This window comes from Pseudorca crassidens, chromosome 6 (genome assembly GCF_039906515.1).
Source record: "Pseudorca crassidens isolate mPseCra1 chromosome 6, mPseCra1.hap1, whole genome shotgun sequence".
Classification (NCBI taxonomy): Eukaryota; Metazoa; Chordata; class Mammalia; order Artiodactyla; family Delphinidae; genus Pseudorca; species Pseudorca crassidens.
The window spans coordinates 22543569-22566171 of record NC_090301.1 but is presented as its reverse complement, the minus strand read 5'-3'; the positions used below and the strand labels follow the sequence as shown (position 1 = coordinate 22566171).

At 37.5% G+C, this 22603-nt stretch overlaps 1 protein-coding gene across 1 annotated transcript in view; it reads right to left on the bottom strand.

Moving 5' to 3' along the window:
• BARD1 (BRCA1 associated RING domain 1) overlaps positions 1 to 22603 on the bottom strand; it is a 76985-nt gene that overhangs the window by 9060 nt on the left and 45322 nt on the right. The window contains exons 7-9 of the mRNA XM_067740695.1: positions 17912 to 18020; positions 11802 to 11934; positions 11125 to 11217 (exon numbers count right to left, since the gene is read on the bottom strand). Of these exons, the coding sequence (XP_067596796.1) occupies positions 11125 to 11217; positions 11802 to 11934; positions 17912 to 18020 (335 nt within the window). The remainder of the gene's footprint in view (positions 1 to 11124; positions 11218 to 11801; positions 11935 to 17911; positions 18021 to 22603) is intronic.

Here is a 22603-nt window from a genome sequence, read left to right as displayed (position 1 = left end):
GTGAAGATATAATTGTTTTATGTTCTTTAAAAAATTTAAACAAACTTGTTTTTTCATATTCAGTCCTACTAATTATCATATAAAAATAAAATTTTTTTCAGAAAACACCTTTAAGCATTCCAGAATGTTCTCAATTTTCTCATATTCCGGTTATTCCCCCCTACTTCTTGTTATAAGAAATAACAATGCAAATAGTTTTCTTTCTTTCTTTTGTATTACTTGCTTGGAGTATATTCTCAGAAGTAGGACTATTATATCAACAGATGTTAATTTTTTTTTATTCTTAGACAATCTTTGTAAAATATTTCTCTAAGCATGAAGTTGCCTAATCAATCTTAGCTGACAGAAATGCTTTGGTATATTTATTTTTTGATAATTAGCAAAATATGACTAGTAAAAACTACCTGTATTTTTAAAATTCCACAGCTCACTCAACATCAATTTGAAGAAATAAATTTTAATAGAAAAGTATAAATTTATTAATCTGATTATGAAGCTATTTATAAAATGATGATATAATGATTGCCTCTTAGGATCAATCTTCCTCATTTAAAACAAAAACAAAGAAACACCGTATCTGGCCCTTTCTCTCTTCACAGACACAAGTCCAGTGCAAAATGTCTGGCACATTCCCACAGCAATTCCCTTAGGTGCTAAGGCCTTTCAGAACTTCTATAGCAGCAATTTTATTTAAACTTAGATGAGAGTGGGGAAGAGGAAGAGATTATGAAAGAAAAGAGGACAACCATTTGCTCTCCCCATCACAATGAGATGAGAAATGAAGAGGCAGAATTAAATTTTTTTTTTAAAAAGGTTAGGCTAGATGAGATTTTGAAAGCAGTGTACTGAAAGAACACGTCAGTAAAATACATTTTCACTTTCTGAAGGCTAGTTTACATCCTTAGGATGCAATTCCACTTTTTTCATTCTCTAAGAGATGAATAAAATGGCATATTTATATATCTTCTAATCTTCATTCTAGTCACCTCTTTCATTACCAAAATTCGACCTGTACGGGGATGGTTATTAGTTGCCTGTGAGGAATTAGCACCAAAACTAGGACTAAAGCAGAATCTCAGGCACAAATTTAACCTTGAAGAAGGAACTTTCCTAGCTGTATCTCCCGTTTCTGTAAAATAAAGATAAATACCATTTGATAAAATATCTGTAAAATAAATATGATGAGACAGAATGGCTAGTACAATAGTATAATTATGCCCTATTCTTAGAATGTTCATTCAAAGTTCATTAACTATGACACTGTAAGATGCTCTCTCTATATATATAATATAAAGAAATAAAAGATATGGACCAATTAAGACAAAATAAGTTTCAACAGAAGCCTTCCAATAGTTAAATTTGGATCCAATAGATCCAGACTGTTTTGTATAATTCTTTTTGTTAATTTGTTTAAATTTGCTTAAGTTTTTAAATAAGACAGTTCTCTGCAGAGAAAGTTTAGATGAAATTTCCTCTTTAATCTACCTGGTTTGTGGAAAATGCCATAAAACGTTGATACTAAACTTTCTATATAGTTCAGCCAGTAAAGCTTCTGTCTACCAGGCAAGCTGGTGGATAACCTCAAACACAAGATCTAGTTTTAATAAGTCATAAATCTTTATGATTAATTTTGAAAGCTTTGGTCCACCACATCTTTCCTTAATATAGATGGTTTTCAACTAGTTTTGAATAGCTGTGAACATTTTTTTAAAAATCACACTAAGTTGCCTGACATTAAGAACAACACAGAGACTTCTGGGAAGATGGCGGAAAAGTAAGACACGGAGATCACCTTCCTCCCCACAGATACACCAGAAATACATCTACATGTGGAACAACTCCTACAGAACACCTACTGAATGTTGGCAGAAGACCTCAGGCCTCCCAAAAGGCAAGAAACTCCCCCACGTACCTGGGTAGGGCAAAAGAAAAAAGAAAAAACAGAGACAAAAGAATAGGGATGGGACCTGCACCAGTGGGAGGGAGCTGTGAAGGAGGAAAGGTTTCCACACACTAGGAAGCCCCTTCGCGGGCGGAGACTGCGGGTGGCGGAGGGGGAAGCTTCGGAGCCACGGGGGAGAGCACAGCAACGGGTGCAGGGGGCAAAGCGGAGAGATTCCCGCACAGAGGATCGGTGCCAACTGGCACTCACCAGCCCGAGAGGCTTGTCTGCTCACTCGCCGGGCCGGGCAGGCCTGGGAGCTGAGGCTCGGGCTTTGGTTGGAGCACAGGGAGAGGACTGGGGTTGGCGGCGTGAACACAGCCTGCAGGAGGTGACTGTGCCATGGATGGCCGGGAGGGAGTCCGGGGAAAAGTCTGGACCTGCCGAATAGGCAAGAGACTTTTTCTTCCCTCCTTGTTTCCTGGTGCGCGAGGAGAGGAGATTCAGAGCATTGCTTAAAGGAGCTCCAGAGACGGGCGCAAGCCGCGGCTAAAAGTGCGGACCCCAGAGACAGGCATGAGACGGTAAGGCTGCTGCTGCCGCCACCAAGAAGCCTGTGTGCGACCACAGGTTACTATCCACACGCCCCTTCCGGGGAGCCTGTGCAGCCCGCCACTGCCAGGGTCCCATGATCCAGGGACAACTTCCCCGAGAGAACGCACGGCGCGCCTCAGGCTACTGCAACGTCATGCTGGCCTCTGCCGCCGCAGGCCCGCCCTGCACTCCGTGCCCCCTATCCCCCGCCTGAGTGAGCCAGAGTCCCCGAATCAGCGGCTCCTTTAACCCCGTCCTGTCTGAGCAAAGAACAAACGCCCTCCAGCGACCTACACGCAGAGGCGGGGCCAAATCCAAAGCTGAGCCCCTGGGAGCTGTGAGAACAAAGAAGAGAAAGGGAAATCTCTCCCAGCAGCCTCAGAAACAGCGGATTAAACCTCCACAATCAACTTGATGTACCCTGCATCTCTGGAATACATGAATAGACAACGAGTCATCCCAAATTAAGGAGGTGGACTTTGAGAGCAAGATTTATGATTTTTTTCCATTTTCCTCTTTTTGTGAGGGTGTAAGTGTACGCTTCTCTGTGAGATTTTGTCTGTATAGCTTTGCTTCCACCATTTGTCCCAGGATTCTATCCGTCCGTTTTTGTTTGTTTGTTTTTTTCTCTTAATAATTATTTTTTTATTTAAATAACTTTATTATATTTTATCTTATTTTATTTTACTTTATCTTATCTTTCTTTTTTTCCTTCCTTCCCTGCTTCTTTCCCTCCTTCCTTCCCTCCCTCCCTCCCTTCTTTCTTTCTTTCTTTCTTCCTTCCTTGCTTCCTTGCTTCCTTCCTTTCTACTTCTACTAATACTTTCTTTCTAATTTTAATTCTCAGACATGTGGATGAAAGGCTCTTGGTGCTGCAGCCAGGAGTCAGTGCTTTGCCTCTGAGGTGGGAGAGCCAACTTCAGGACACTGGTCCACAAGAGACCTCCCAGCTCCACATAATATCAAACGGCGAAAATCTCCCAGAGATCTCCATCTCAACACCAGCACCCAGCTTCACTCAACGACCAGCAAGCTACAGTGCTGGACATCCTATGCCAAACAACTAGCAAGACACGAACACAACCCCACCCATTAGCAGAGAGGCTGCCCAAAATCATAATAAGTCCATAGACACCCCAAAACACACCACAGGACGTGGACCTGCCCACCAGAAAGACAAGATCCAGCCTCATCCACCAGAACACAGGCACTAGTCCCCTCCACCAGGAAACCTACACAACCCACTGAACCAACCTTACCCACTGGGGACAGACACCAAAAACAACGGGAACTACGAACCTGCAGCCTGAAAAACGGAGACCCCAAACACAGTAAGATAAGCAAAATGAGAAGACAGAAAAACACACAGCAGATGAAGGAGCAAGATAAAAACCCACCAGACCTAACAAATGAAGAAGAAACAGGCAGTCTACCTGAAAAATAATTCAGAATAATGATAGTAAACGTGATCCAAAATCTTGGAAATAGAATAGACAAAATGCAAGAAACATTTAACAAGGACCTAGAAGAACTAAAGATAAACAACGATGAACAACACAATAAAAGAAATTAAAAATACTCTAGCAGAATAACTGAGGCAGAAGAACGGATAAGTGACCTGGAAGATAAAATAGTGGAAATAACTACTGCAGGGCAGAACAAAGAAAAAAGAATGAAAAGAACTGAGGACAGTCTCAGAGACCTCTGGGACAACATTAAATGCACCAACATTCGAATTATAGGGGTTCCAGAAGAAGAAGAGAAAAAGAAAGGGACTGAGAAAATATTTGAAGAGATTATAGTTGAAAACTTCCCTAATATGGGAAAGGAAATAGTTAAACAAGTCCAGGAAGCACAGAGAGTCCCATACAGGATAAATCCAAGGAGAAATACGCCAAGACACATATTAATCAAACTGTCAAAAATTAAATACAAAGAAAACATATTAAAAGCAGCAAGGGAAAAACAACAAATAACACACAGTGGATTCCCCGTAAGGTTAACAGCTGATCTTTCAGCAGAAACTCTGCAAGCCAGAAGGGACTGGCAGGACATATTTAAAGTGATGAAGGAGAAAAACCTGCATCCAAGATTACTCCACCCAGCAAGGATCTCATTCAGATTTGATGGAGAAATTAAAACCTTTACAGACAAGCAAAAGCTGAGAGAGTTCAGCACCACCAAACCAGCTCTACAACAACTGATAAAGGAACTTCTCTAGGCAAGAAACACAAAAGAAGGAAAAGACCTATAATAACGAACCCAAAACAAATAAGAAAATGGGAATAGGAACATACATATCTATAATTACCTTAAATGTAAATGGACTAAATGCTCCCACCAAAAGACACAGATTTGCTGAATGGATACAAAAACAAGACCCATATATTTCCTGTCTCCAAGAGACCCACTTCAGACCTAGAGACACATACAGACTGAAAGAAAGGGGATGGAAAAAGATATATCATGCAAATGGAAACCAAAAGAAAGCTGGAGTAGCAATTCTCATATCAGACAAAATAGACTTTAAAATAAAGACTATTAGAAGAGACAAAGAAGGACACTACATAATGATCAAGGGATTGATCAAAGAAGAAGATATAACAATTGTAAATATTTATGCACCCAACATAGGAGCACCTCAATACATAAGACAAATACTAACAGCCATAAAAGGGGAAATCGACAGTAACACATTCATAGTAGGGGACTTTAACACCCCACTTTCACCAATGGACAGATCATCCAAAATGAAAATAAGGAAGCACAAGCTTTAAATGATACGTTAAACAAGATGGACTTAATTGATATTTATAGGACATTCCATCCAAAAACAACAGAATACATATTTTTCTCTACTGCTCATGGAACATTCTCCAGGATAGATCATATATTGGGTCACAAATCAAGCCTTGGTAACTTTCAGAAAATTGAAATTGTATCACGTATCTTTTCCAACCACAACGCTATGAGACTAGATATCAATTACAGGAAAAGATATGTAAAAAATACAAACACATGGAGGCTAAACAATACACTACTTAATAACGAAGTGATCACTGAAGAAATCAAAGAGGAAATAAAAAAATACCTAGAAGCAAATGACAATGGAGACACGAAGACCCAAAATCTATGGGATGCAGCAATAATAGTACTAAGAGGGAAGGTTATAGCAATACCATCCTATCTTAAGAAACAGAAAACATCTCGAATAAACAACCTAACCCTGCAACTAAAGCAATTAGAGAAAGAAGAACAAAAAAGCCCCAAGGTTAGCAGAAGGAAAGAAATAATAAAAATCAGATCAGAAATAAATGAAAAAGAAATGAAGGAAATTACAGCAAAGATCAATAAAACTAAAAGCTGGTTCTTTGAAAGGATAAACAAAATTGATAAACCATTAGCCAGACTCATCAAGAAAAAAAGGGAGAAGACTCAAATCAATAGAATTAGAAATGAAAAAGGAGAAGTAACAACTGACACTGCAGAAATACAAAAGATCATGAGAGATTACTACAAGCAACTCTATGCCAATAAAATGGACAACCTGGAAGAAACGGACAAATTCTTAGAAATGCACAAGCCGCCAAGACTGAATCAGGAAGAAATAGAAAATATGAACAGACCAATCACAAGCACTGATATTGAAACTGTGATTAAAAATCTTCCAACAGACAAAAGCCCAGGACCAGATGGCTTCACAGGCGAATTCTATCAAACATTTAGAGAAGAGCTAACACCTATCCTTCTCAAACTCTTCTAAAGTATAGCAGAGGGAGGAACACTCCCAAAGTCATTCTACGAGGCCACCATCACCCTGATACCAAAACCAGACAAGGATGTCACAAAGAAAGAAAACTACAGGCCAATATCACTGATGAACATAGATGCAAAAATCCTCAACAAAATACTAGCAAACAGAATCCAACAGCACATTAAAAGGATCATACACCATGATCAAGTGGGGTTTATTCCAGGAATGCAAGGATTCTTCAATATATGCAAATCAATCAACGTGATACACCATATTAACAAAGTGAAGGAGAAAAACCATATGATCATCTCAATAGATGCAGAGAAAACTTTCGACAAAATTCCACACCCATTTATGATAAAAATCCTGCAGAAAGTAGGCATAGAGGAAACTTTCCTCAACATAATAAAGGCCATATATGACAAACCCACAGCCAACATTGTCCTCAATGGTGAAAAACTGAAAGCATTTCCACTAAGATCAGGAACAAAACAAGGTTGCCCACTCTCACCACTCTTATTCAACATAGTTTTGGAAGTTTTAGACACAGCAATCAGAGAAGAAAAGGAAATAAAAGGAATCCAAATCAGAAAAGAAGTAAAGCTGTCACTATTTGCAGATAACATGATACTATACATAGACAATTCTAAAGATGCTACGAGAAAAATACTAGAGCTAATCAATGAATTTGGTAAAGTAGCAGGATACAAAATTAATGCACAGAAATCTCTGGCATTCCTATACACTAAGGATGAAAAATCTGAAAGTGAAATCAAGAAAACACTCCCATTAACCACTGCAACAAAAAGAATAAAATATCTAGGAATAAACCTACCTAAGGAGACAAAAGACCTGTATGCAGAAAATTATAAGACACTGATGAAAGAAATTAAAGATGATACAAATAGATGGAGAGATATACCATGTTCTTGGATTGGAAGAATCAACATTGTGAAAATGACTCTACTACCCAAAGCAATCTACAGATTCAATGCAATCCCTATCAAACTACCACTGGCATTTTTCACAGAAGTAGAACAAAAAATTTCACAATTTGTATGGAAACACAAAAGACCCTGAATAGCCAAAGCAATCTTGAGAATGAAAAATGGAGCTGGAGGAATCAGGCTCCCTGACTTCAGACTATACCACAAAGCTACAGTAATCAAGGCAGTATGGTACTGGCACAAAAACAGAAAGATAGATCAATGGAAACGGATAGAAAGCCCAGAGATAAACGCACGCACATATGGTCACCTTATCTTTGATAAAGGAGGCAGGAATATACAGTGGAGAAAGGACAGCCTCTTCAACAAGTGGTGCTGGGAAAACTGGACAGGCACATGTAAAAGTATGAGATTAGATCATAACACCATACACAAAAAAAAGCTCAAAATGGATTAAAGACCTAAATGTAAGACCGGACACTATAAAACTCTTAGAGGAATATATAGGCAGGACACTCTATGACATAAATCACAGCAAGATCCTTTTTGACCCACCTCCTAGAGAAACGGAAATAAAAACAAAAATAAACAAATGGGACCTAATGAAACTTCAAAGCTTTTTCACAGCAAAGGAAACCATAAGACCAAAAGACAACCCTCAGAATGGAAGAAAATATTTGCAAATGAAGCAACTGACAATGGATCAATCTCCAAAATTTATAAGCAGCTCATGCAGCTTAATAACAAAATAACAAACAACCCAATCCAAAAATGGGCAGAAGACCTAAATAGACATTTCTCCAAAGAAGATATACAGACTGCCAACAAACACATGAAAGAATGCTAAACATCAGTAATCATTAGAGAAATGCAAATCAAAACTACAATGAGATATCATCTCACACCAGTCAGAATGGCCATCAACAAAAAATCTAGAAACAATAAATGCTGGAGAGGGTGTGGAGAAAAGGGAACCCTCTTGCACTGTTGGTGGGAATGTAAATTGATACAGCCACTGTGGAGAACAGTATGGAGGTTCCTTAAAAAACTACAAATAGAGCTACCATATCACCCAGCAATCCCACTACTGGGCATATACCCTGAGAAAACCATAATTCAAAAAGAGTCATGTACCAAAATGTTCACTGCAGCTCTATTTACAGTAGCCCGGAGATGGAAACAAGTGTCCATCATCGGATGAATGGATAAAGAAGATGTGGCACATATATACAATGGAATATTACTCAGCCATAAAAAGAAACGAAATTGAGCTATTTGTAATGAGGTGGATAGACCTAGAGTCTGTCATACCGAGTGAAGTAAGTCAGAAAGAGAGAGACTAATACCGTATGCTAACACATATATATGGAATTTAAGGGAAAAAAATGTCAAGAAAAACCTAGGGGTAAAACAGGAATAAAGACACAGACCTACTAGAGAATGGACTTGAGGATATGGGGAGGGGGAAGGGTAAGCTGTGACAAAGCGAGAGAGAGGCATGGATATATATACACTACCAAAGGTAAGGTAGATAGCTAGTGGGAAGCAGCCGCATAGCACAGGGAGATCAGATTGGTGCTTTGTGACCGCCTGGAGGGGTGGGATAAGGAGGGTGGGAGGGAGGGAGACGCAAGAGGGAAGAGATATGGGAACATATGTATATATATATAACTGATTCATTTTGTTGTAAAGCAGAAACTAACACACCATTGTAAAGCAATTATACTCCAATAAAGATGTTTAAAAAAGAAAGAAAGAAAGAAAGAATAACACAGAAACCATAGAAAAATGTATTAGGATAGAAAGTATTTGAGGGTTCTTGCTTTCTTTTTATAAACCCAGCGGCTATTTAAAGTAATTGTCTCAAACTCTAAACCTATTTCTCAAACCTATTTGAACTTTGTATTAGACAATATGGGGATATGAACTTCAGTAAGAGATTCCATCCATCTTTTATCCTAAAAGAACGATTGACATTAGAGTATATTATTCACTACTGTGAAAATCACCAAGCAGCACGCTATTAGGTCAGCTTGAATCCATCAGTGATTCTATAAAAATGACATGACCAAGCCACTAAAGTGACAAAACTTCCCTTTCTTAAAGAAGGCAGATATTTGGAAATGAATCATGTAGTCTGTATACATAGATGCAAGTCTGGCAAATTCACAAGAACTAGACTTACTGGGTAAGTGGTAAATGTCTTAATATTCAAAATTTCACATGGCTTCTTTATTACTGAGACCTTATTATTATGAAAATCCATTCCTTCCTATAACCACAGGCAAGGTTTCTGGCACAAGTTCAGTACAAAAACATCTATAATCATGGATCCATTTTAAGTCATTTTTTAAAATACTGAGGCCCAATAAGACTTGCCCCTTGATTAGAAAGGGAAATGAAAGTTCAAAAATAAGAGACATAAAGAGAAACTTTTTTTTCTATGTAAATGGCCAATCAGTCCAATTGTTTATCATACTTGTTTAACTGGTTGACTGGCAGAGTCTAGTAACAGATATTGTCGAGAACAGATAGAGTAGCATTACTAGTCACAGCCAACTGGGACCAAATCAGTGGAGACTACCATCACAAGAAAAGTGGTAGCTGTATTTTATAAAGACGTGAATATCAGTTGCTAAAAGGAAACTTTTTTACAAACCAAGTTAATTTCAAACAACAGATTAAATTAATAATATAAAGATTTTGATTAAATCAAGCATCTCTGCCATAAAACCTTCAAAACACAAAGCTATAAAACAAAAGATTTTTCAAAACTAATCCATTATTTGCTTTTTAAAAGGAAAGGTTCATTAAAAATACTCACTATTCTTTTTTAAATTTTTAATTTGAAATAATTATAGATTCACAGGTGGTTGCAAAGAAACATACAGGGAGGTTCCATGCACCCTGTCTCCAATGTTAACATCTTACACAACAATAGCACAATTATCAAAAGCAAGAATTTGACACCAGTACAATCCAAAGAACTTATTCAGATTTCATCAATTATACATGCTCTCTTTTGTGTGTATGTGTGCACACATGCGCACGTACACCTGACATTTAATCACATGTGTAGACTGTGTAACATAACTACCACTAGGATCAAGATACTCAACTGCATCATAACAAGATTCCCTGTGTACCCCCTTTATAGCCACTATTCTTTTATAAACAATTAGTTAGCAAAAAAGATCATTTCACTGTCCTATATTAGCCGTCATATCACAAGTAGATACTTTAGTGACTGAGGAGTAGAAAATAACCTTGCATGAGCTTTCTTTTTATTTTGTTAAGTCCTAGGTGAATCCAAGGTTAAGAAGAACAAACAAGTGAGAGCTGGGAAGGTGAGAGGCAGCTCTAAAGGTAGTGGTGTTTGACTACGTAACTAGAAAGGGGTAATGGGGACACATTTTCATCAGAGGTTTAGAGACTACCTAGTGTATTCGCCCCAAACGAGGTAGTACAGCGCCGTCTAAATTGCCAAACAGCTTCCTAAAATATACCATATTAGCTAAGAGAGCAAAGGAGAGTTATACAGTTAAGTTTTTAGGAATCAAAAAGGGAAAGCAACAAACTACTTTCATTTCATAGTTGTATATTTAAAACATGCATTTATTAAGTTAAATATATCACGTAACAGTAATACAGATTGTTTAAGCTTACAGGTCTATTACATAATCCATTTACTCTTAATTAAAATAGCTGGTACTGTAGAATAAAAGATTTTGAAACATACTTGTGGATATTTACTAAGAACATCTAAATGATACCATTAATATGAGATGCTTTTTCAAAATGCAGTGACTAACCAGAGGTAAAAAAAAAATTAGCATAAGGTCCTTAAATAATCATTGGCAGTAGTGTATTATAAAAATGAAATTAGTCAATTTCATTTTATTTCATTACTTAATTCCTTTTGTAATTCTCCCAAATCCAATACTTACATTCAAATTTTAGGATCCAGCAACCACTGAGAATCCCAAGCATACATTTCAGGGTGCTTTGAACTGTTTCACCAGGAACAATGACATGAGTTACTGGAAAACAAAAAAAGCAATAAGAGAAACAGAAATATAAACCGAAATAGTTTTTTAACCAGTCTGCTTTTTATAACCAGTTAGTCTACATTTTATAAACTTATACCTGAATTTTCTTGAAAGGCAACAATTTTTATACTTAGGTATAAGACTTCTTTTATTTAGTTTCATTCTCTATTCTGGCTACCAACATGAAAAACCAGATCATAAACCATGTATCTTAAAGCCACAGTAGCCAACACAAATTTTTCTTTTCTATTTCAAATTATAACTAAGGAAGTAAAGCATTACGCTGCATTACAATTTATTTGTCATTAGCAAACTCATAAAGTTGCTCTGATGTATTGTTCTGTCTTAAAATAGGTGCAAAGCTTTAAACTTTATATTTCCTAACTAAATTAAGACTTGTAAGTAAGTAGTTTATAACTGTAAAACCATTTTAGAATTATTACCAGATTCAAAGTATATAGTCAGATCCCAATGGTTAAAACATATAAATTATCAAAGGGAGCAGGGAGCTCTACAATGGAATTACCCATTTAAAAATTTCTTCAACCAAAAATAAATAAATAAATAATCCTCACCTGTACTGTCAAACTCAGCACATTTTTTAGCCTTAAGAATTGCTGCAAGCTCACTGAGCATTTGCTGTTGTTCTGAAGAAAGTCCACTGCCTATAAGTACAAGAGGCCCATCCCTGCGCTGACCAGTGTTTACCTGTCAATGGAAGAGGAGATGCCAGTGTTAAAAACATTTAAAGATTAGAGAAAAATTAAACTGACTTTCAATTGATACAAGCTTGGATTTCATTCCTTAGTTTATCTAGTAATTTCCCAAAATTTCCATTGAACCTTAATGCTCAATGCATTTGAATAACTGTTTTCCTATTTCTTTACCCCCTTCTCCCAATAAAACACTACTTGGGCTAGCTGTCTATACCCAGAATGTCTTGTTTCCTTGGTTCTACTTTTTTTTAATAAATTTATTTTATTTATTTGTTTTTGGCTGCATTGGGTCTTCGTTGATGCGCGGGGGCTTCCTCTAGTTGCAGCGAGCGGGGGGCTACTCTTTACTGCAGTACGCATGCTTCTCATTGCGGTGGCTTCTCTTGTTGCGGAACACGGGCTCTAGGCGCGTGGGTTTCAGTAGTTGTGGTGCGCGGGCTCAGTAGTTGCGGCTCATGGGCTCTAGAATGCAGGCTCAGTAGCTGTGGCACACAAGCTCAGTTGCTCTGCACGGCATGTGGGATCTTCCCGGACCAGGGATCGAACCTGTGTCCTCTGCACTGGCAGGCGGATTCTTAACCACTGTGCCACTAGGAAGTCCCTCCTTGATGCTAAACTGGGTCTCTCTAGGGTTTTACAACTTCATTCTGTCACCAGTAAGCACTCCCCCCTTTTTTAAAGTAACCCAAAATACCCACTTAAAATGATCAATTCTCTATCTCCCCCCCCACTAACTTATTCCAATAGAGTTAAACTCAACTTGGTCTTTTTAATTTAAACTGAGATTACATAAAAAATTAAAGAAAACTAAGACTTCTAGAACAGCACTGATCTCAAAGACAGAAAACAAAATTTTAACACTATAACAGTTACCTCTCGAAACCAAGAAAGTGAAAACAGACAAAGGAATACCAAAGTTACATCAGACCCACCAACAGTAGTAAGTCAATGCAGCTTATGAAAAGGGAAGTGATCTAACAAAGACTAATATTTTCATTTTAATAGAAAGACTTAGAACTTACAGAAGACAAAAAAGACAAGAATAAAAAGGAGGCACCAATGGATACCGTTAAAGATTAGACATGAAAGATTCAAAGAAGCAACGGGACAGTGTTTTCAATAGCAGCCAACAGAAATTTAATAAATGAAATTGGAGTGAGAGTTAGCCAAAAGCTACCTGATAGAAAAGCAATGACCCAGCAGATAAGAAAGAAAACGTAAATCAGGACTACTGTGTTACAAGATAAAAAGCCAAACATAATATTTTAATTTTCAAACACCATACAAAGGGTCCTCCTAAATGTATGAGTGTATATGTATTCTGGACATCTGGGCTCTCAAAAGTTCCACAGAACATAAGTGAAACACTGCAGGTATAATTACCAGTATAGTTCAGCAAGTAGATTGGAGAAAACTGATATTTAAATATTCATTTCACATATCTGAGTAGTGATACCAATTTATCCAGTCTGATGCTGTACAATATTACACATAAATTGTTGGCTACAACTGTAAACAGACTGATCTCAATAATTTATTCACTCAAAATACATTAAGTAAGATTCTACTATGTATTTAAGTGTGTATTGTAGACATTTTTAAAAAGATTTCTATAAAAAGTTTTTTTAATGGCAATATTCAACACTTAAAAGTTTGGCTTACTGAATTACTTCTTTCTCTAAGGTTCAAGTTGCAAAGGTTTTCCTGGATATGCTGTGCACACACCACACACATACTGACATCACATTTCTGTCCACTTATCTTTCCTATTCACTAAATTATAAGATGAGGTAACCATGCCTAACCTAAACACTGTAAACACTCCGTAAGATGAAAATAGTTGTCTACTTTATCAATCATGCAATTGCTATACAATGATAATATTAAAAGACAGCATTTCAAATATTCTTGTCAGTTATACAAATAAGTGCCATAAAATAGCTCTGAACGGAACACATTACTTTTCAATTTATATAACTCCACTTCAGCTAAAGTAGTTCTCTGCACGAAATAACAAATGAAAGGATATCAATTCTAAATATAGCATATGATACTATTTCCACCAACCTCAGGAAAGCACCAAAGTGGGTCAAGCATTTTCCTATCCAGTTTCTAAATTAGAATAAAAAATAGAAACTGGCACTAATTTTTCATAGTTAAGGAAAACTCTTTAAAAAATGAATAAAATTGGGCTTCCCTGGTGGCGCAGTGGTTGAGAGTCCGCCTGCCGATACAGGGGACACGGGTTCGTGCCCCGGTCCGGGAAGATCCCACATGCCGCGGAGTGGCTGGCCCCGTGAGCCATGGCCGCTGAGCCTGTGCGTCCAGAGCCTGTGCTCCGCAGCAGGAGAGGCCACAACAGTGAGAGGCCCATGTACCGCATATTAAAAAAAAAAAGAATAAAATAAAGCAAACAGCTATCAAAGCCACATGTCTGATATGGGATGGGAGGTGGGAGTGGGGAAGGCATCTGATTTGAGAGTAAGCAGATGTCTCAGAACCAGGAGGTTCAAAAGATGTTCAGAAAACATCCAAAAGTTTCAATACTCTGCTTTTAGAGAGATTAGATATTATGTACACTGGCATTAAATACACTTTTATTTAAGGAATAATTAGATATGAAACTTTTTCTTAGAAAAATTAGTTATTCTGAATTTATCCAAATTAATGAGTTTATCAGTAACAGGACCTGAAAAACTATACAAGGAGTCTAAGGGAGTGAGGAAGCATATGCCATGTGTACATCTGGTTCCCTACATTTGTTCCTGGTGGAGAAAACAGCTCATGCTAAGGACCTGAAATGGGACCGTGTTTGGGGGTATTCAAGAAACAGCAAGGTAGCCTGTGTGGCTGAAAAAGATGAGTGAAAGGGAGTCTGATAGTGGCTGGGAAGCAGATCCCAGAGCTTGATTTTAATGAGTACGCGTGAAGAGACAACCCTTTCAGGGGCTTCCCAGGTGGCGCAGTGGTTGAGAGTCTGCCTGCTGATACAGGGGACACGGGTTCGTGCCCTGGTCCGGGAGGATCCCACATGCTGCGGAGTGGCTGGGCCCGTGAGCCATGGCCGCTGAGCCTGTGCGTTCGGAGCCTGTGCTCCGCAACGGGACAGGCCACAGCAGTGAGAGGCCCGCGTACCGCGGGGAAAAAAAAAAAAAAAAAAGAAACAACCCTTTCAACTTAAGGACATTTTACCATTCATTGTCATTTCCTTAGCCAACGATCTACCATTAAGATAGCAAATAACGATATTCACAGGCTATGTCCATGTGACATGAAGAAAGTATAGGTTTCTTACATTTAATAAAAACAGGATCGTAATTGGATAGCTGAATTAAAAGGAAGATTGCCACTCTCAGATTCCGATAATACCATAAAGATATCTTTATTTTTGACATATCTAAAATAATCCTTTCCCAGATTTTACATAAAAGAAACATTGGCAAATGACAACTTATTTATGTTCTGCCAGCAGAGTTCAAGTCCAAATGAATAAAGTGCCAATTTATAGTTAAGTATGATGGGACTGAATGAATACTGACCTAAGATTTAAGAAATTTAAGTTCTAATTGATCCATTAAAAAAGTTTTTTTTCCCTATGGCTGGTTAACCCTGGGCAAATCACACTACATCTCAGTTTTCTCATTTATAAAATGAGGAAATTAAACTGCTAATTTCTAGGTCTTCCAATTCTATAGATGGGGCACACTTAAAAGGCTTAAGTCTAGAGCAGGACATTAAGAGTTTTCAAAGTATAAGGGTAACCAGCCTGTGACAGCACCTATGACCACCTCAAATTATAAACACTTTCGGTGACCTCCTTATCTTAAACAATGGGGTCAATCACTATTCCACTGCCCTCACTAGACAAGAAGTCTTCTCTGAACAGTTCTAGATCTCAGCTCATCCTTTTCTCTCATTTTCCCCCATCTGAGCAGTTGCTAAGATACAGTGCGTCCACCATCCCTGTCTCTCTAAAAGCCCTCATCTCCTCTCCACACACCTCCTCCTTCCCCCACCACTTGTAGTTCCAGTCCTCACCATTTCACTCCCACTTCAATAGCCTCCTAACCAGTCTTCAGTCCCGGCCTGCCCCCAACTACCCCCTGCAGAGTCCCATTCCACTTAGAGACACGCTGAAGGCGCCCCACTAACTGAGGAATAAAGTCTAAACTCCTCCACAGGGAACTCAAGGTCTTTCACAACCTCTTTACCTCCAACTGCTCTTTAACACACCTCATGCTCCTCTAACACTGAACTCTAGTTTCTCAAATTTCTAAGTTCCTTCGTGTCTCTGTTTCTCTGACCAGCTGTCCCTTAGATTTGTCCTGCCATCCCTGCTTCGTACACCTGATTGCAGCAAGCAGTCAAAAGCCATTCCTCACTCCCTCCACACTAAGAGAATCCTAATTTTGTTCAGACACCCACTCTTCAAGGACTGACCCTATCTTCAACCGTGATGTATGCCAAAAACAATTGTGTGACCAGTCCTGACCAGTAAGACATAAAGGGCAAGTCCACTGGAAGGCTTCTGGGAAAGGTTTTGGTCCTAACGCTGGACACTGTCACATCTGGAATTGTGGCAATTATCCTGCAGCCACTAGGAGGGAGATTAGTGAGGACAAAGCCACCAAGCGGAGGATGGCGAAGTAGAACAACAGAAATAATTTGGGTCTTTGGTGCAGCCACGTAATTGCTAAACTAACCAAATTAAGAGCTATCCTATATTGGGATTATCGTTACATAAGATAATACGCTGTCTTTAAGCATTTGCGTGAACGTTTTCGTTATGTGCAGCCACTAGCACTCTATTAGATACCCTGTTAAAAGTTGTACCTTTAAAGTCTTACTTAAACACCTTGTCACCTTCTCTTCTGATCCCTCCTAAAGTCAGCTTCTTCCTTCATGATTCTACTGTACATTTTCTATGGCATGTATTACAAATTCACTGCAGTGTGTAATAATTTTTTTTACATCCATATTCCCCACTAAACTAGAGGTTCCTAAGGAACAGGCATTCTTTCCACAAGGCAGTAAATAGCACCACCATCTTCTCCACTATTAATTCTACTCCTTCTCCACACTTTGTATGTAATCCATCCAAAAGTTCTGGTGGCATTAACTCAAAAATACATACTAATCTCATTACTTCTCATAATCTCCACTGCTGTTACCTTAATCCAGGACGGTATCTTTCTCCTGTCACAAAGAAACAGTCCTAAGTAATCTCCCTGCTTCCACTCTTGCTGCCACACCATGTTTCTTGATTAGAAAGCAGCTAGAGTGAACTTTCTAAAGCATAAATCAAATCATACCATTCCTTGCTTTAAATCCTATCAATGGTTTCCCATTACTCTTAGACATGCCCTATTCACTAGCAATAATGACCCTCTCTCTAATCTTCAAATACACCAGGGTCATCCACTGAAGGGCCTACATACTTGCTGTCCCCTCTGTTTGGACACTTGTCCTCCAGACATTCACCTGGATGCCCGCTCATCGTCATTCAGGTTTCAGACCAAGTATCGGTTCTTTAAAGGCCCTCCTCGATGACCCAGCTAAAACAGTGCCTTTTTTGGAGCCCCCATTCTCCACTCTGTTACACTCTATAAGATCTGCTTCAAAGCACTCATTTATAAGTTTCCGAAATTATTTTATTAGTTTACATATTTACAGTCTTTTTCTTTCCTAGATCTCACTAGAATGTAAGCTTCTTGAGAATAAGAGTTCTATCAGTCATATTTATTGCTGTACGAGTGCTGCCTAAAATATAGAGGGGGCAGGTTAATAAATATTTGTTGATTTATTCTGATTATGTCTTTGAACTTGAATTCACAATAGCTACTACACAGAAAGTGCTCAATAATTGGTGAATAAAAGCAGTTTGCTAACTGGAAATTTTGTCATTATGTTTGTTTTATAACTGATTTCAATAAAATACATAAATTTCCCAAAGCTAAAACCATACTCACTACTGAACAATGGCTAGTTGATGATGATTCATTCTTCTCTGGTAGCAGCAACAGCGATTTCATATTTTCACTGTCTGTATAATCCACAGGCCGCAGACCAAATATGTTACTGGTAAAATAAGTGCAGATGGGTTTAAGTAAATAAAATGTGTGATTTGATTCTTAACTAAATGAATACACTAGTGGAACAACTTTTTCAACTTCCTTAATAATATACAATTTTTACTAAAATAAATGACTCAAGAATTCACATAAGGCATAAGGATCAAGTACCACAAGCTGCTGAATAGAAAAAAGATATAAAACTTCAATTTGACACCAGACCTTTATAGGGAGTATTTCTAACTGAATTTATTGTTACTTACACATGAAGTTTTTCACAACTCTGTATTCTTGTGTATTCATATTCATATTTTAAAATATAGCTTCATAATCATTAATCACTATGGGGTGAGATGCTTTCAAATGCAAGTAAAAGTCATTTACTGTAGCTATTATAGGCTCCATAGTCTATATAAACAAATACAGAAATTAGACAAATTCACAAGATAGGAATTTAGATCCACTAGAAGGAAAACTATGCCACATGACAAACAATTTAATAAAGTAGTAAACAGGGCACTTTTTAAATTAATTTTACTATGTATGTACACTATAATCTACAATAATCACAGCCATCACAGAGCAAACTGACGTGCTGCAGAGAACATGCTGACGCAGAATTCCCAGCATGCGCTAATTCACGAGTCACAGAATATTATACTGGAAGAGACCTCAGAAACATGGTACAATGGTTATTTCATAGATTAGAAAACAGAGAGAAAGGTTCCAATGACTTGACAAGGTCACATTTTCCTTCCATTCATTCCAACAATATTCCATATTGCCCATGACTAGTCTTCCAATCATAAATTGTTAAAACTATAGCACCATGTCTATTATTCCACTTCTTTACATATGGTTTCAAAATGATTTTAATTTATTATACCATGGAAGAAAAATTTTCTAAAATGAACATTTCTTTTAAAATTTTCTGTTTTTTTAATATTACATGGTATCTATATAATGGTCATTAATGTTCATGTAAAAAAATGCAGTGTGGGGGCTTCCCTGGTGGCGCAGTGGTTGAGAGTCCGCCTGCCGATGCAGGGGACACGGGTTCGTGCCCCGGTCCGGGAAGATCCCACATGCCGCAGAGCGGCTGGGCCCGTAAGCCATGGCCGCTGAGCCTGCGCGTCCGGAGCCTGTGCTCCCGTAAGAACCAATGAGATATAAGGTCTGCACAGAGCTCAGTGGGGCAAAAGCAGAGGAAAGAAAATAGGAAGAACTTAAAAGCCTGGTGAAGCTGCTTATATGTGAAAGGAGAAAGAATAAAAGGAGGTACAGAAGTAGAATGAGTCTCCCAGCAGAGAGTAGCGAAGGCCTTGTGCGAAGGCGTTGAAGTGAGCTAGTGTGGCAAACGAGAAACACCAAAAAATTTAAAAACAAAGAGAAGAGCAAGAAAGACAGAAGAGAAGAAGGAGGAGAAAGACAGAGAGAGAAGAGAGAGAATGCACAGAAGAATGGGGTGTTCTGGAAATGTAAGCTGTGACCAGAAACAAAAAGGATGGTACTGAAGAGGTAGACTGTCTCCTTAGGGCACAAGAAACCCTGAACAGCTCCCTAGACGGTTGTAAGCAGAAGGGATATCATCAATAGAGCAGGGTAGCTAAGAGCTAGAGTTACACAATCAGACGGCCTGAATTTAGATTCCAGCTCTGCCACTCAATAGTTGTATGACTTTAGAGGTATTTAATCTCCTATGTCTCTGTTTCCTCATCCGTAAAATGAGAATACAACCTACTTCATCAGATTAATATATGAATTAATGTATATGTAAGGACCAAATGAATTAATGTATCAAAAGCACTTAAAACAGTGCCTGGCAGATAGTAAGTGCTCAATAATTGCTTGCTATTAATATTAACAGACTGGCATTTTGGGGGAGACAGATACAAAATGAAGATATAGGAACATAAGTTACATCTCCAGTGTTGACCTCTTCTCTTTATTTTCTCCAATTTTATGACATACTTCATGTATGCTTTGTAATGACAATTTAGATATACACTAAAGGGAAGGACAGAAACCTGGTTTCTTAGCAACATTAAAATAGGAGTAGATTTATGTTTTCCTATATGGTACAACATAAAAGATAAAAAGTATGAACGTACAATGTAAAGATAAAAAGTATAAACTAGATGACTCTGAAAAGTCCTTTCCTCACTAGGATTCTTTTTAATCACTAAGGCTAATAAAAAGGAAGTTTAACACTTCAGCTTTTTTTCAGGAGTTTAACATTTTGGCTTTACCCCAAAGGTAGAGTTCAGAATATAGTATAGCACCTCAATGTCCTCTTCCCCTCAAGAATGATAGAATAGACACCCACCTACAACTGTGCCCAAGATGAGTTTTACCACCAGTAGAAGGGGAGAAGGACAGATGGGCAAATTTAAACTTGCACTTGCACATATAGATCATTCAATCCCAAACACACACGCAAAAAGGTTTTTTTACTAACGCTAAACCTATCATGCATGACAGAATACCAAGATGGTCCATGATGAAATCCTTTATGAACAACTATGAAATTGCAAACATAGATTTTAAGTTTTCAAGTCACTTGAATTGCGGTGAAGCAAGAAAAAGCAGAGAAATTCAAAAGAGCAACATGTTTTTTTAAAAGCTATAAAACATAAATTATCTGTTACATATTAATTTTTTAAACATTAACTAGGGCAGTGGAATAATTAGTAAGTCCAATGGTCTATATACTATTTTCTAATTAAGAATTCTACCTCCTTGCAAGGAAAACTCTGTTAATAGCAGACCAAGTAACAAATCCTAAACTCTGTATTTCTGTTAAAAAAAAAAAAAAAAAAAGCATATGATATTCTCCAAACACTCAAAATAGTTCTGATGTGACTGGAATAGCTTTGGTTTTAAGTCCACACTGGGATGCACAGAAGGCAGTGCAGATGGATAGCCAAGGAGGTTTTGAACAGTTATCAATAAAAATATTCTTGAGCAACAAAGAAGTATAGAAGATATGAACCTTATTCTCACATCTGAAGTTAATATAGAACAAATTTTCCTTCTTAGGTAATGGACTCTCATTTTAGTCCTTAAGAAGTAAATTTCTCATGCAAAACACAAGTAAATTCAGAGTTAAATGAATTAACACTGTATTCAAATGTAAGAGGCATTTAAAAAACGCCAAAGTTTGCACAGCAAAAGCTCAAAGCACATAAGAAAGTACTCCAAGCAAAATGTGACTTTAAGAAAACAGTAAAGTATTAGAATATTAAAATTAAATCAAAATAAAAGATAAAGTCAGAAGTACACATATGGCCTCAGATAAAACTATAAAATAGGTAAACTTTGTATTATAGTCCACAGGGACGATTTCAGAATAAATTTAATGGGATAACAAAAAGTCCGTTTCTCTTTAGTTCCTGCACTCTATTATTAATACATTAGTATTTCAGAGTGATAACAACTAGTAACCAAATTAAGAGAGATCTCCAAATATTATACAGTATGAAAGTTATCAAAATAAATAATGTTATATCAGGTTGGAGACAAGGGACAGGGGATGGAAAACAGGAGGCAGGGTGGGAATTATTTCTGTAAGATACTCCATTCACATCCCCCAGACCAGAGAAGGTGGAAAGCATCCTGATTATTTTTAAGAAGCTGTAAGTATGATTTTCATATCAAAATCTGAGGGCAAAAAATGAAACCTAAAAACCAAACCATTCTAACTTACACCTATAGATGCAAAAGTCTTAAATAAAACCCTAGCAAACTAATATAAAGTATTTGTTTAAAGAATAACACAATACACTAAGTCAAGTTTATCCCAGGCATGTAACATGGTATAATATTTTAAAATATGTTAATGACATCAACAGGCAAAAAGTCTAAGATCATCTCAAAATCACTTAATAAAATAAAATAGTCTTGTTTAAAAATGGTAAAATAACTGGGAGGAAGATTTTTTTCTTTAATTGAAGTATAGTTGATTTACAATGTTGTGCTGTTTTCTGGTATATAGCAAAGTGATTCAGTTATACATACATATATACACATATATATATATTTTTTCATACTCTTTTCCACCATGGTTTATTATAGGATATTGAATACAGTTCCCTGTGCTATACAGTAGGACTTTGTTGCTTATCTATTTTATTTATAGTGGTTTGTATCTGTTAATCCCAAACTCCTAATTTATCCCTCCCCCATCCCCTTTCCCCTTTGGTAACTATAAGTTTGTTTTCTATGTCTGTGGGTCTGTTTCAGTTTTGTAAATAAGTTCATTTGCATCATATTTTAGCTTCCATATAAAAGTGATATTATATGGTATTTGTCTTTCTCTGACTTATTTCACTTAGTATGATAATCTCTAGGTCCATCCATGTTGCTGCAAATGGCATTATTTCATTCTTTTTCATGGCTGAGTAATATTCCATTGTATTTATACGTATACCACCTCTTCTTTATCAATTCCTGTCAATGGACGTTTAGGTTGATTCCATGTCTTGGCTATTGTAAGCAGTGCTGCAATGAACATCAGGGTGCATGCAGCCTTTCAAATTATGGTTTTCTCCAGGTGTATGCCCAGGAGTGGGATTCCTGGATTATATGGCA